The 16,458-nt window shown below is 38.2% G+C and overlaps 1 protein-coding gene across 1 annotated transcript; it reads right to left on the bottom strand.

Moving 5' to 3' along the window:
* Nucleotides 1–9,775: 9,775 nt before the first annotated feature.
* On the bottom strand, nucleotides 9,776–16,108 carry LOC139727411 (large ribosomal subunit protein bL20m-like). The gene is made up of 5 exons (XM_071638365.1): nucleotides 16,022–16,108; nucleotides 13,163–13,273; nucleotides 11,342–11,419; nucleotides 10,452–10,517; nucleotides 9,776–9,952 (listed from the first exon to the last, which is right to left on the bottom strand). Exons 1-5 carry the CDS (start codon nucleotides 16,106–16,108, stop codon nucleotides 9,776–9,778), a joined length of 519 nt encoding a protein of 172 aa, XP_071494466.1.
* Between the last annotated feature and the right edge of the window lie 350 nt (nucleotides 16,109–16,458).

Raw genomic sequence — 16,458 nt, 5'->3', positions numbered from 1 at the left:
AGCAAGTTAATCCTCCTCTGAAGATACATATGATGCATTGTCGAGGGGGTATCATAGTATGTATAAGAGTTTGTATTGTTTTAAAGTAAATACAAAATTATTTTGTAGCCTTTCATTTCTTGCCTGATATTAGTCATGGAGAATTCAGGTTCAGTTGATTTTTTTTTTTCATTTTCTGTCAAAACAAAATCGCATACATTTCACTCTTTTGTACCATCAAGGAAGACAGAGACAAAACATTTTGAAATGAACAGAGTATACAACAGCAAAACATGATGGCAACTCTTAAACAAATCATCAAAGCAAACTCTAATATAGTGTACAAAAATGGAGTGGTAGAGAAGGATGAAAAAAAGAAAAAGTTGTCTCCTGCCTTTACATGCAGATTTGTGTACTTGTGTACTTGAAGATGGCTGTCCTGTTTATGCATTATATTCTGAAGACATGACTCAAAAGTCCCTCCAGTCACTGGCTTACGTCATATTACAAAGCACAAACACAGGATGGAGCACTGAGGGGTGACAAATGCAAGAACACTATGTTACATTGCCTTTTTCTTCCACAATCACAAATATGATTGATGTGCTAGGTAAAGGAAGTCTTATCATAAAGCAGTGCCCCATGACCACATTTTTGCCACTTTGAATTGCTGACAAACTCTTTTCCTAAGCGAAAAATTATCGTAATAGTCCCACATATAATGCTGGGTTCAGTTGTAGTTTGTGTACACAAAATGTTCTTTTTTTTCACACAAAGTTTTTTATGCTTGTTCCTGATCTTACCAGTCTGTGCAATCTAGACTGTTTAGAAATTATATATGTTCAGCCTTGTAGACCAGATTTCAGCCAAGTCGTCACAAAGTCAGTTTTTGCTTCAGTAGTCGGACATTAAGTTCTCTAACTCTTCTGAAATAATCCATTAGAACAGTAGACTGCAAAGAGTAGATAGATATGCTGTGTGTATTGTTTTAGTGAAACTGAACAATTGCTTTTCTTTATCATGAGCTTGTGTCCATGACTAAGAAAAGCTGATAGTATACAAATGATGCACAGGACTGAGTGGATCAGTGAGAATTGGATGCGCGAGTTTAGCTTTGGAACTGTTTAAACCCACGAGTGCAGCGAGTGGGTTTTAGACTGTTCCAGAGTTAAACAAGAGCATCCAATTCTCACTGATCCACAATATAGGGCTGTGCATCATTTGTGTTATAAAATGGGCCCGTAAATTCGTGAAATACAACCATTTTCCCCATCAAGCGTCCTTTTCACCTACAAGACTTGAGCCATGCATTCGGATTTTATTGGACGCATGGCTCAGTGTGGATCAGTAAAAATCAATGCATGACAATTGACCAATCAGATTGCAGATATTCTTAAGCCCATTTTATAATGCTACAATGGTAACCTTGTTTGACTAACTAATAGGATTGAGTACAAATCAGAAGAATAAGAGATGATAGGTGTCAGAACAGGGAAATGCAGTTGGCTTTTGGAAATTTGATGTGCACTGTGTATTGTGTATGTGTTATGGGTGTAGCTCCTAGCAGTTTCACTCTCCTTTTGGGTGTTGTGTTTAACTATGATAACATCTATCTATGACCTTCAGAAAAGTTGAAAAAATGCTTGTCATGTCGCTTAGTTCCCAAGTATGGAGTGATGCCACTGGACACCATTTTCATCAGTGTCATCAATGTAAAGAATCTTGACCTGCCAATGATGTGGATTATTTGTAAAGGAGATAATGGTCTCCCTTTGCTCTGCGGATATCTGTGAATGAACATATATTCAAACATTCCAAAGTTGTAGAAGTTGCCGTGATGCAGTCAGGGAAACCAACAAATGCATGGTTCAGCACTAATCTTCCATCAACCTTTTGCAAGTTGCAAAAGTCAAATTTTCACAGCAGTCTCAGTTTAGTTTTGCTTTGTAAAAGGCAGGTAAAATCAACCTGCCGGTGCCCATATCATTTAAATCATTACATGTGTTTCTATTGGTTTCATTCCTGAAAGATTCACTCTCATAATCAAGTGCTTGCAAAGAGGTCCCCAAAATGCCGCAGTTGGAAGATTCCACAGTGATATGTCATATAGAATTAAAGCCTGTAAATGTTGATGAGTGGAAGAGTTTGAATTTTCCAAAAGAGAACTGATTTCTACCTATAAAAAGGGAGGGGGAATTGTAAGGAAATCAGGAAAGGATGCATTCAGGTTGCTTCGCACTCTCAAAGATATATGAAGAAATCATGTCACTTTTAATAAGATTGAAGCATCATTCTGTCAAAGTATGTTTCTGACATTTTTTTTAGCCAAAAGGCTCATGGCTAAAGAGGTCGTTCAGGCTTATTGAACAGGCTTTTAAGTTATGTCAGGTAAATTATATATTCATTCTCTGACTTTGTATTGTTCATGGATTTCACTTCAGGGCTCATGGAAGGTAAATGATCCAGTGAAAAACATTTATCTGGTAAATTTTCCCATTTTCATATAGTTCTGTCTCTGAATTACTTACAGTGCTGAGTAGAAGTTTTATATGAGTTTGCTGTGCATTACCACAGGACATTCGTGTTTGAAAAAAGTATTCCCATTGAGATACTTCCTGATCAAAACTTTTTGACTTTGTGTGCCAACAAAGCTTTTATTTTCTCTCTTGAAATGTGAAGAAATCAAGCTGAATCATCAAATTACCATCAGCTCATTGTAAACTTACTATTGTACAGTAAAGAAGAGTATTATTATATAATTATTATATGATTATAAAATTCATCTGTATATTGCCATTTTTATTAGCAGTGACCACACTAGACTGAGATGACTCAGTGAGTGGGGTGATTTATTAATAAGTCCATTAATATAAATGTTCATGTATTAATAAAGAACAGTGATTATTTGGGGAAAGTGTACCAGTGCCTTACCAAATAGAAAACCAACTGACATTATAGACTAGCAGTGTAGATCTTTTGTCCTCACTTTAAAAAGCTACTTGGAAACTGCAGTAAGCTACAAATAACATAGATTGATCATGGGTTATATTATCCATGTTAAAGTATGCATTCTTAAGACTTCAACCAATGTGAAGAGGATCATCATATCTATTTTCTGTCCTTTCTTAAATAACAAGGCCCTTGATATCTTTATGTCAGGGATCCTTACAGAAAATGCTGAAGGATTATGAAATACATTATTCCCTGAATGTGGAGTTCTATGTTTCATTTGGTATCAAACCATAAACAGTGATCATATCTTTTCTCTGAAAAGTCAACATTAGAATGAAAAGAAAATCTGAAATAGCTCATTTTAAACAATGTGCACTAAAATATTGATGTGAAACAGGTATTACAGAATCACTCTGGTTCTGTTGTAAATGCCCACTGTTTGTGCAAGTGCATGCGTACATACACTAGTTTGTGATGCATGGTGATACCAGATGTGTGTGTAGAGATGTATACTTCAGAATCAGGTATGAGCAAGTACGTCTTTGGTAGGTAACTTTTAGTTCCAGAATGAAGCTTTTCCAACTCACTTTATGTCACTACAAAGTTGTTATATAGTGAATTATGACACTTTTTTTCATTGGAGTATAAGGCATGAAATATTCTTAAAACTTTGTGAATGGGTGATATTTTGCAAATGGGGGATATCATATGATTACGTACCAACATCAAAGGTAAGCATATCACCTGGTATAGTGGAGGATAAAGATACAAGTTACACACTGGACAGCAGCTATAGGTGGGAAAGCACGTGTGGCCACTGGTTTCAATAATGGGCTCATCTTTAGTAGCATACATGTGTCTCCCATACATCTTCATTGTAACCCAGTGGACTCTGCTCATAGTTGATGCCTGATGGTTTTTAAAACTGATTAGAGCAAGGAGGATGTGAGTAGAGTCAACATCTACTTTACTGTATTACCATGTATGTTAACCCGTTGAGGACGAGTCCCGAGTATACTCGGGCAGGTGTCTATGGTAAAATGCATGTTGTAGCAAAATCAGTTTGTCCTCAACGAGTTAAAGACAGAATCAGGGATCCAGTAGTCCATACAGTGCTTGAGTTGTGTGAGTATAATTATAGTGAAGCCAGGCCTCTGAATCAGTTTGTTGACTAATCTTCTGAAGGCATATGCATAATTGTAAGCTGTTAATAATATTTTTATAGACCCTGTGTAAGTGGTTATATGAAAGCTATATACAAGAAATAGAAGTCAGCGTTGGAAGGGAAACATATGGCGAGAATTACAACATGGAAGCCCATGTATGGGTAAATTGTTGTGCTTCGTTGTTTGCTGCACCATACTCTATACTCAATGCATTGGAGTGATATCATACTATACATAGGCTTTGTACATGTGAAGGTGGTGGATATGTTATTTTACAGCTGTTGAATGCTGCTGCAGTGCATAGATCAAACGCATACTGGCCAAGAAGACATTAAAGATTTGTGCAAATATGTCCATGTGTTGCATACAGGTGCCTGTATTGACCTCCATCATGAAAATTAAGCATATTGGCCACAGCTTGACCTATGACCTCTATGGCAGTACGGATGTCTATTTAAACAGGTGCTCAGACGAGTCTCTCGTCCACAGTACGATGTATCTGTAAGAAAGATGGTTGTTAAGATTATCATCCTATGTACACCTGTGAATTGAAAGATAGGCCTTACCGTTCTTGTGCAGGAGTGTCCATTGCAGTGTGGGGCGTATCATGTTGGGGAATTCTCAAACATGCTCACATGCTTCAAACAATCTGTTCTCATTTTTCAATGTGCATGTTTTGAGTAGAATTATTAAGTTTCCCTACAAGATTTTTAATTGGGCTTGTGATGCTATGAAATGAACATGATTCCATGATCAAAGATAACTAATCTAGAATGAAGGTGGCACAATGATTACTGCAAAGGCATGTAAAAGCTGATCCTTTATATTAAGAAAACATTGTGTGTGACTGTTACGTTCACACATTGACATGGAAATTTATGCGATTCAAAATTTTCATGCACAGCCCCCAATTATAGTACAACTGTAGACACAGGGGAACCTCGTTATACTGTATTAAACAAGCTGTTTGGGACCACTGAAATTTCCTCATGATATCAGGTATCTCGTTATATAAAAGTAATGGGACCTGTCAGATAACCCCTTTATATTGAGGTTCCACTGTGTCATGTTTGTTAGAATAACAATTGAAATCCCCCTCCCCCCCCCCCACAAAAAAAAAAACTGAATGAATAAAATAATTGCTAATGATTTATTATTGAAACAAAGGACATACCTTCTGCTTGAAGAGACAAAGTTTGTGCATATCATATGCACAGTAAGAATTTTTGATATCTGTCGTTGCTTATACCACAGATAGGCCTATGTGTGCTTTTAGCCAGTGGAAAAAGTGTCATGGTACATGGCATGAAATCATGATGTGTTGAACATCTGTAACATTTGGAGGATTAGGTTAGCACAGTAGCACAACAGATGGTACAAACAATCAACTAGTGACCAAAGTAATGTCCCCATCCATTGGATGTTGACTGTGCACCCTGTAGTCCAGCACAGCAGCATCTTTGACAGTTAAATTTTATCAGCCAAATGATATGCTGCTATAGACTTTTGCTGAGTAGCAGTATTACCGTATATTCTCAACTTGGTTTACCAAACTATTGCACTGCAAAAGGGGAAGGTAGTGGCTTGAGATGAAATTGGTGATGTTTTGTTGCATTTTATATACAAAACAATAATAGTCACTTTGTGTTAGTACACATGTAGCAACCATTTAACAACCTGTCATTTAAAGCACGGGTAGGCACCTACTTCCAGGCCTGTAGAGGCACTCATGAAAATGCACTTACTAACAATTCTTATTTTTCCTCGAAAAACCCATGAAATACTGCAATTTCAGGAGCAAGCAGAGGTGCCAAGGTACAGTTTAAAGACATTTCTCACAGACTTCATGGCTTTTTAGGAATTAGCAACATGATTTTTACACAATCTTTTTTTTCACTCAAGGCTTTAACTGTGATCAGAATCTGGCTATCAAAATTAACAATATGCAGTGTACTTGTGCAATCTAGGGCACATTTTTTTTAATGGCCATCAGTGGTTTATCTATAATTGCAGTTAGCATTTGTGGGGTTTTTTTCCCCCTTCATTTTCACTCTGTAACTTTTACTGCAGTGCCCTAGCTTAGTATTACAAAATGGTATAGCAGCATGCGAGCGGCAGTTTCAGTCATATCAAGTAGTCGTCAATGAAAGTACTCGGTTCATTGTCTTACAGAGAAAACAAGAACATGGTTATGAATTGTAGCATATATATATGTAAATAAAGAAGAGATGACTTTGATCCTGCACATGGACATTTCTGTTTCAATTTGTCAATACATGTGTAATAAGTTGCTGTCTGAAGGTGAGATGTTGCTTTCAGTCATTTTAGTCAGAGTCCATTGAACTCTCTTTGCCATCTTGATCTCTCTCTCACACACTCAACACACATCTGACAGATATATTGATAAGATGAAGTTATATGAGGGTGTTTATTCACACACACACACACACACACACATATATATATTTAACTGAAACCAAGTTCATGCTGTATTCACCTTTGGCACACAAAAGCAAAACTTGAGAAAGAGCAAACCGCTCGAAAATGTGTGTGCCGAAATAAACTGTTGGTGAATGAATACAGCATGAACTTGGTTTCAATTTTATTTTTGATGATATTATCACACCAACACGTGGACTGCGTGTATACATATATATGTATATATATATATATATATATATATAAGAAATGAAGAAATAAACTGGTAATGCTTTTTTTCTTGCCAATAAAGAATGAGTTTATTCGACTCAAATTTTCAGCGGCCTTCGCCTTCTTCAGGGGTCTTGACAATGAAGAAGGCGGAGGCCGCTGAAAATTTGAGTAGAATAACTCATTCTTTATTGGCAAAAAAATGCATTACCAGTTAATTTCTTCATTTCTTCATGCAGCCAATATGTGAATTCTCAATATATATACAGCAAAACCTGCCTTAGCAGCCACCTGTCTATAGCGGCCACTGAAAAATCCCCCCCAAGAGAAAAGCCCTGTTAAAGACGCTGGGTGGTATTTTGAAATCCTTCCTAGGAAGAAATTTCTTCCTAAGTCAGGATATTTTCCAAAGTGGTATTCTGAAAATCTTCCTAAGTTTCTTCCAAAGTAGACTTAGGAAGAAACTTAGGAAGGGGGCAGGAATATGCAAATTTCTGACTTAGGAAGAAGTTGGTATTCTAGAATGCACTTAAGAAAGAATTTTAGGAAAATATTTAGGAAAGCTCCACCCCTGTCCCAAGTACGTTGTTGAGAACAGCAAACTGCAAGCATCGTGATAGGCGCGCTTGTCAGTCATTGCGCGCACATGTACTTTGATGCGCGAAATGAGCGTGAGAAAGGGGACATGCCGCGCACTCGTGTATTTGACCCTACGTCATAGTAATATGCAATTGCCATTGGTTAGTTCCTTTTATGATACAGCATTTCGTACTGGCTTAGCAAAAGGACGTGGACCGGGATAAGGATGGCCTAATTTGCATTAAGAAGTGCCTAGGAAGAAATTTCAGAATACCAATTTTGTCTTTCCTCGGCACTTCCTAAGTTTCTGACTTAAGAAGAAACTTAGGAAGAAGCTTAGGAAGATTTTCAGAATACCACCCCCTGTGTATAGCAGCCACCTGTTTGTTTCCCGCGGTAGATTTTAACCTGTCTAGGACGGCCACAGACCCAATGGAGCCGTAGCCGAGCCAGTAATTCAGCGTGTTTTTCTGCTTTGTAGTTGTGCCAGTCATTCCTGGGCAACTGCTGCATTCATCACTCATTCAGTCATAATACTGCACTAGTGTTAAGCTTTCATCACGACTGTACACATGCTACTGTGCAACAATTTCATAAACACCAGCACTGTTCAATGCATGAAACACATGTGTGCATACGTACACACATACAGGTACATGTAAGTACTTAGACCTATAGATGTATACAACGATGATACATGTACATGTAGGCAATGCACACAAAGTTGGATAACCTGTGTATAGCGGCCACCTGTCTATTACGGCCACTTTTTTCGTCTCCCTTGGGTGGCCGCTATAGACAGGTTGGACTGTATAGTATATTATATACATATATATAATACTTGTATGTACATGTATTTATATGTACATATGTATATTACACAGACACACAGCTCACAACCCATGTTAATATTATTATGACAAAAGATGGGACACAAATTTGCAAACTGCAAAGACATACCAATTCATTTATCAAAGCATTTATTATTCCTATACTGTACTGAGGAGCCATTGTGGTTCAGTGCATGACACTGCACTCTCATCAGTCATGAAGTCCATGGCTTGCCTGTGCTAGCAACAACAGTTGTGCCACCTCTGCATGGCAATTTACCTTCACTGCCTAGTCCTTCAGAGGGGACATAAAGGCCTGAATTCACAAAGGTGGCACAAATTTAAACCAAGGTTTATGCAAATTTCTTCCGCGTAAATACGATTGACAGATTGCATATGCCAACAGACGTCCAGTAACAAACGCGCATTGATACGTGCATGTCAAAGGTATGTCTATTTCATGCCTATTTTAGACCATGGTCTAAATTTGTACCATGGTTTAGGTTTTAACCAGGTTTAAACCACCTTTGTGAATTGGGGCCTGTGTCTTCAGTCCCATGGTAACTTGCTCAAAAGTATTTTGGTAGCATTTGGTAGCCATGTAAAGTATATCCGAATACACATAACACTTCTTCAACAATGCCATTACACATATTCTGCAATACATGAACTAGCCACAGATAATTGATTAACTTACTGCCAGCATGTTCATGCACAAACTCACTGGCATTTTAAGATGGTGGTGCTGGGAGGGTTAGATGCTCTGTGAATCCCATTTGGAGCCTTGTCTGCCCAGATGTACAACTCTTCATATGATTCCTTATCTTGACGATCACTCAACTACACTTTTCAGATATTCCAGAGATATTGGGAAAGATGGATCTGGATTAGCTTTGCCTGGTCCAGATTCTGGACTCTTTGTATGATATCTTTATACAAGCTGCCAAACCTGTACGTGTTAAGTCGAGTGATGGTGTGATCCCAAGAACTGATGGGGAAAAAAATGGAGTCCATATCGATTGCTCTGTGCTAATGACTTTCCGTGAATAGTTTGAGGGAGTAAATGCATGAATTACAAGTGCATGAAGTTTTGTCCTCTGTTGTGGGCTGAGAGCAATCTGTCTGGACACTTTTTCTCGGGTTTTTTGGATCACACCATCGCTTGATTTGATGTGTACAGGTTTAGCAGCTCAAATAAAGATATACTGGTATTAGCGGTAATAAAAAGAGTCCAGAATCAAGACTAGGCTTTGCTCAGAAAGGTCCCCACCATGCACAAGAGAGTGTTTTGCTACATTTGTACCACTGTGAAACAAGTCATTGTTATCAGCACTGTATAAACCGTTAATAACATGCATTCAGTGCACCCGTTTGGTTATAACAATTTCAAGGAGAGTTATCAAAACAAAGTCTTTGTGCTCTAGGGACCAGAGCGCTAACATCACCTTCTGGAGGCCAAGTAAAGTTTGCTTGTGCCAGCTACGTACTTAAAAACGTACGATATCCTCTCTTCCACCACTTCCAAGATACATCATTGAAAACAGTGGGAAAGTCTTGTTCGATGTCCACACACAATTCCTTGGCCCTGTGGTAAGACGTTGGGTCACAGGATCAAAATATTCATGATGAAGCCGATGGAGAAGAGGATGTCGCCTTGGAGTCTAGCCTTAGTTTCCTGATGCTCTCCTCCAACAAATCGTCTTGGGTTGTCAGGCGAGTAAAGATGCCTTCTGGGTTTCTCTCAAAGGCAGCCAGAATTCCCTCTCTGTGTTTTCTCTTTGCCAGTTCTGCCAAACACTAAAAGGTGATATGCAAAAAGGTGATATTCAAGGGGTGTACAAAAATTGAAAAATGAAACAGAAATCAGTGCTTCCATTGATGAACATAAAAGATATTAATGACGAACATAAAAGACACTCTCGATACAAGTATGTTAAACTGTCCTGACATGGAGTTTTCATTTCAAAAGTACTAATGATGTAATTTCTGCATGACAAAATGACACTGACTAGCATTCAACTTTCAAATGCAGTGAAAGTCCACTTTTCTGTGCATTGTAACTTTATTCCATGACTCACCTCCACACCCCCCCCCCCCCGAATATGGCTGACATGTCCACATATTTACTGCTTTTGTTCTCAAAGTCGTGTCAGCCTTGCATAAGTCTAATCAACTTTGATCAGACATATTCATACAAAACGTATTTTACAGAAATATGGAAGAATTACAAACAAAAGATCACTCAGCTTCCCTACAAGATACATGTGAAGACTGAGGGGTAGGTGTGCCAACTCACCTGAAATGTCTTGGGTTCATAGATGGCCAAGTGTGAGAGCACCTTCCTGTCCAGCTGAATGTTGTACTGTGACAGACAGGGGATGCACAAAAAAATGGTTTGTCTCAGACAATGTTTCATTATCACAACAGTTATCATAATTTGTGACTAGACCATGCTTTTTAATACAGCATCCCTTTGCATGCATTAGTTGTTGCTATGTAAAGCAAACCTCAGGCACGCTTTCAGGTGGTCGATAACAACTATCATCTGAAAAACATGCATAAAATTTGAATATGTTATTAAACCAGTCTATTGTCCAAGTCCTTTTTAACTCACATTCTTTTCCTTCTTTTGCTGTGTTCGCGACATTCTCATTCCATCTTCAGTATTGTATTGCAATAAATGTACTTGGGTAGCTTGGCATGTGATGGGTCCTTGAATTAATTATTTCTGCACAGTACACTATTGGATCTGAAAATGATCCAAATGGACCATTTGCATGAATTTTCACAAGAATGCTGCAAACAGCAGTGGTGCCTACATACAACTGTGAAAACAACATACAGTATCCTAGGCCATTTGAGTATTCTAAAGATCAACAATTTTGTTTCATCTTCAAGGAACATCAAAGAGCCAGTGAAGTCTGACACTCACTCGAGCTTTACGATAGATTTTATTTTGACGCAACCTACCTCCTTTATTGGTCATTGCCTGTATCAGTATACCATCAGTATCTTTGCCCACGGGAGCAAAATGAAAATGTTCAAAGATTACAGATGAAAAAAAGAAGAAATTGTCACAGCATACAATAACTTGATAAACAACAGGAAAAAATCTCAATAAAAACAAACAGAACAACTAGTTTCGTATATTCTGTAATTTTACAAATATTCCATATAACTACTAACCTTCACCAAGTTTCCCACAAATGTTCCATATTTGATGCCATGTTCTTGAGCAGCTGCACCAATCCTCATATTCCACAGCTATAGTTGGGAGACAAAGATAACACAGATATCAAATCAAATATTTAAAGAAAACAAAGTCTTCCTTGAATGTTGTTCTTTTCTTATTGGTTCTCTCTTGTAGTTTTAGAGACTGCAGCTCTGTTTTGTAATGTGTGCTGATTTCAACAAATTTCATCTGGAGACTGATTTCTGAAGAGCATCATGAAAAACTTTGTTAACAAACAGCATCATGCTCTCGGTGCTCACAAGTGTCACACCCCATTACGAACACCTTAAGTATTTTTTTTTTCTTCCTCAATCTCATTCCTTCACTTAGAGTACTTGACCGTGAAAAGGGTCAGTATGTGGTACACTTGTATCAAAGAACCACTGGCAGAAAGAATAGTAGCAGTTAGAAATGATGATGATGATGATGATGATGATGATGATGATGATGATGATGATGATGATGATGACGATGATGATGAAACAGCATTTGTATGGTGCCATTTATCTGTAGAAACATTCAAAGGCGCCCAGCTCCCAAAAAGTGTCACACATCATTCACAAAGTTGCTGGAAAAGATAAGTCTTCAGTTCAGACTTGAAGGTATTGAGGCTGCTGCAATTCCGAAGTTGGACTGGTAGAGAGGTGGGTGGATAGGTCAACAGACAAGACTCGCAGTCTGTGGCTGCTACACAAAATGAAACATTGCCAATGGAAGACAGAGTACATAATATCATGTGACCGCCTGGCTCAAAATCCACAAAAAGTCACGCTACAGATTAGGATTCTCTGTAATCAACCACAATACATGTACATAGTCATTTGGGCTGGCCAACTCAAATGTTTAAAGTTTGTCTTACCTGGGAGAGTTATCTCTTCTCTACCAACTGTCAAAATTTGGTGGCTTTAAACAAAACTTAAACTGAGATATATCTCAGTTTAAGTTTTGTTTAAAGCCACCAAGCAGTTTTTCTGGACCATACTTTTTGGGATAGATGCTGCTTTCACTGTGAGTTTCATTGATACTTCTGCACAACATGCCTAAGTGAGGGTAATCAATCTTTCGATCCTCTTTTCTCCCTTTTCTATGAAACCGCACCTCCTAACTCCCTCTCTCTCTCTCTCCCTTATTTCAATCACATTTTAATTTTAATGTGTTAGGATGGTCCAATTTTAACAAGCTACGTATCGTTTTATAGCTTAGAGCTTACTGTTAAGCAGAAATTCATCTTGGTCTACGTTTTGTGGGTTTTGAGCTGGACGGTCACATATGTACAAATAGGTGGTTGCCAAATCTAAAAATGTTGAAAGTTGACTTCAATTTTAGAGGAAAATCAGATGAACGAAATGATAGAAGTTGAAATAAGTTTGGACAAAAATTGAGACCAAACAATGTGGTTGTGGTGAATATCACTGATTTGTGAAGACACAGCAAAGCCTCTGAATTCCAGAACTTTCTTATCTTATGTTCAACTTGATGACACTGCTACAATTCTGTTCTGATTGTGTCCAGTTTGGCACTCTATTCACTCAAGCCAACTTGAAAATATAGAACTGTACTGTGACAAATAATCTAAGTTTGAAGATACCGCATTAAGCAAGTGGTCTCTACGGGGAGGTGGCCACTAAGACAGGTATGGCTCTAGCATTATAAATACAAACTCATTTTATATTACAACCCCTAGGACACATTTTCTGCTTATATAACAGGCAAGTTGTAGATGCACATCAATGTGTAGGATGGAGCCAAGTTTATTATGCTTGCCCTCCACTTACCCTTCTTATATCTCCCTTTTTCTTACGCCTTCCCTTGGTGGCATTCTGCCAGGCTCTCCTCACAGCTCGCAGGGCTACAGAGTAACAATTTCTGCGTCTCCCAAAGTATCTCTGGACAGCAGCAACAGATGAAAAAGGAAGACAAAGAAAAGAAACATTTTGATTAGATCTTCTACATTTACACAAATGGGCAAATCCTGGTATCCCCATATACTGGTGTTGTAGATAGTGTGAATAATAACTGCTGAACAACTTCACATAAAAACAAAAGAGTGACATGACTTTCTTGAAGTATAAATGGCTCATAACATTTATTCCAAGAACACATTAAAACTGCATCTATTGTACCTTTGCTACAAGGAATTACTACCACTTGAATGCACTCACTTGCAGCATTGCTTTACCAGAGTTACAGATTAAACTACAAACTTGTGTCTCATGTGAATAAAACCTTACACAAAGCGACATATTCAACACTGAGCTCTTTTTATAGCTTTGGCTACAGTGTCATTACAGTTATTCTTACTATAATACTTCTGTCAAAGTTGATGAGACCAAGGAATTGTCCTCACTTTGAGGTGTGAAAGGCAATGGGGCAATGCCATGCTTTTTCACATCAAAGGCTAATTACGAATGCTAATCGAAACACATGAAATGTGAAGCTTCATACAAGCACACTGTTCTTCCATTGCCTTCAATACAAAACATCAAAATAATGGCACCAAAGTAAAACCCCTGTACCCACAATAAAACAATTTCACATACAATGTATATCTGGCATCATTGTCGTAACAATTCCCTTGAACACGGTAGAGCAGAATGTACAGGTTGTACATGTAGACCTTTCTACTGCATGGTTGCTACCAGTTTTGAGAGAGAGAAAAAAAAAGCCTGTAAACTAGAAAAGCACTCTGAGAGTGCCAACCTCTGCCAAGCAGCTGATTTCCACCCATAAACACATGCTGATCATCCAATTTCCCAGCATAGAAGCCTTTTGTTTACGTCATCAGAGCTCTTCAAGCTGCGTAGCGCCTTTCCCCAGCACAGCATGCACTTCATAGCACGTTTGCAAACCTCAAATACACATACCAGGTAGCCTGAACTCCCAAGTTCATTGACTCTATCAGCCAAAAGATTAAAAAATCCTTTAAAAATCAATAAAACTTCCCAAAATCACTACCAAAATTCATTAATCTGTTCCTTGTGTCATTATCAAGTTTTCCTGCAAGTTTCATCCAAATCTGTCAATAACTTTTTGAGCTATTTTGCACACAGACACACAAGCAAACAAACCAACACCAATGAAAACATAACCTCCTTCCTTGGCAGAGGTAATAGGAGTCGTCCTTTTTCTTCAATAGAGATATATTTGTGTACACATTGTGACAGTTTATTTAAACATTGCATTCTATTAACATGACAAACTAATTTGTAGAGCTTAAGTCTAAGTGAGAATTACAATTGTACGTCAGCTTGACATTGGCATTGTACACTCTACATTACTACACTATCAATGTCATTTGTACAGTGCAGTGTCACAAACTCCATGTAAATGATCATTATCTGATGCATTTTCATAATCATATCAATGTCCCTTCTTTATTCTTGAGACTCAACACCTTATTAACATACCAATCACAAGGATGTCAACAAACATCAAGCACATGAAAAGGTACAGTCAGTACATGTACACACATTATCACACACACACACACAAGAAGAAGAACTGCGACCAGCCCAAAGCATTCCAGCTGTGAAGGTTTGCATCAAGATTCTTGTACAGCTGTATGTGGTGGTATTCTGACATGAAATTAAGCTTTAAAGATTTTTTTTTTAATAGTTTTAATTCACAAAGGATGTAGAATAAATGCATAAATCACCATGGGTATAATTTGGTTCCTCAGTTTTTCACTGTCCAAATTGATGGGGTTTTTTTTTCTTGACTTGGTCTATTAGTTAATACTACAGCAGTATGTATGCTAGCCACTATGAAATTTCTACACTTTGTTTGTGTGAAATCTATGTGATTTGGAACTAAATATGCACACGCTAGCTGATCATCGCTTAGCTGTATACCGTACATAAAGCATCGAGGATGTAACCCTGATTCAGATTGTGAATCGAAGCACTTGAGAAGATGAACAAAGAAAACTGTATTTTCAAGACTACAGGACCAGTCTGAATATGTACAAGTTTAGCACGGGGAACTGTAAACTTAGATACATATATATATGTACAGTTGTGTAATAAGCTATTCAATCCAGGACGTTCCAAAAGTGTAGACAGTGAAGGAATGCACCAGGGTTAAATTTAACTTAAAATATGTTTTGACATAATTAAATCTACACACTCATTTTATTCATACTAGAAATCTAGATAGGATTTCTATAGATCTAGATATCTAGATCTAACGTTAGCTATAAATATAGACTAACGCTAGATCTACTAGACAGTACTTCTAGGTCTAGACCTCTATGCCTAAATATTTTTTACATCAGTCATCACTGCATCATATCATTAGATTTCTAGGCCTAGATCATTTAACATTACCTGATTACAAGGCAACGCACATGCCTACGCAGCCTAGTTTCGAATACAGCTTTGATGAAGACTACAATACAGTATCAACAATTCTATGAGGACGTAAACCCCGGATTGCCCCCGGCCCCTCCCCACCCCCACGTGCACCCACAACTTGACTGATTAGCAATGTTACACGTGTAAACTCAAAAAAAAAAAAAAAAAAAAAAAAAAAAATGTTACAACACAGGAGAGTACGAGTGGGACTACACAATGATGTTTCTCTCTACTTCGATTGGCTAAAACCTTGAAAATTGCGAGAAGTATGGGAGCAATTACCGTTGATTGATCAAGTATGAACTTCCTTTTCCAGTAACGGTCCGGGCCCCTGTTACGAAGCAATCGTGCTGCTGTCAAATGCACCATTGTGTAACTATCTACACGCCACTTTCTTTCCTCCACTTCACGAAAGGCATGAGGATCGGCTCGGTAACGTGGTACGAAGCTAGCTATGCAAAGACGCTTTTCTTTGGTTTGCAGGCTAGGCTACTGGCTAGGCGTACGTATGGTAAAACACGTAGCGGTACGTGAGCAGTCACAAACCCTTGTTGGTCGTAAAGGAGTCTGCGCCAAGACTACTACATGCACCACTCCTTCAGCAGGAGAGGGAGCGTAGGACAGGGTGGTTGCTGGTTGTTGGTCTCTCGTTGTTTTTCCATTTTTGTGGCTAAATGGATTCATGACTGTGGATAGAATCACTCAGAGGTAAGCAATCA

This window comes from Diadema antillarum, unplaced genomic scaffold, assembly GCF_040938485.1.
Source record: "Diadema antillarum isolate AM-2024a unplaced genomic scaffold, OU_Dant_1.0 seq00000130_RagTag, whole genome shotgun sequence".
NCBI lineage: Eukaryota > Metazoa > Echinodermata > Echinoidea > Diadematoida > Diadematidae > Diadema > Diadema antillarum.
This window is presented reverse-complemented; position numbering and strand designations above follow the sequence as displayed.

Bases quoted from the DNA above. Each gene is read 5' to 3' on its own strand.
- LOC139727411 (XM_071638365.1), bottom strand. From the start codon at position 16,108: ATGGTGCATTTGACAGCAGCACGATTGCTTCGTAACAGGGGCCCGGAC. The intron at 13,274-16,021 runs GTAATTGCTCCC...GCTGCTGTCCAG, and splicing joins TCATACTTGATCAATCAACG to AGATACTTTGGGAGACGCAG. The intron at 11,420-13,162 runs GTAAGTGGAGGG...TCCCAACTATAG, and splicing joins AAAAGGGAGATATAAGAAGG to CTGTGGAATATGAGGATTGG.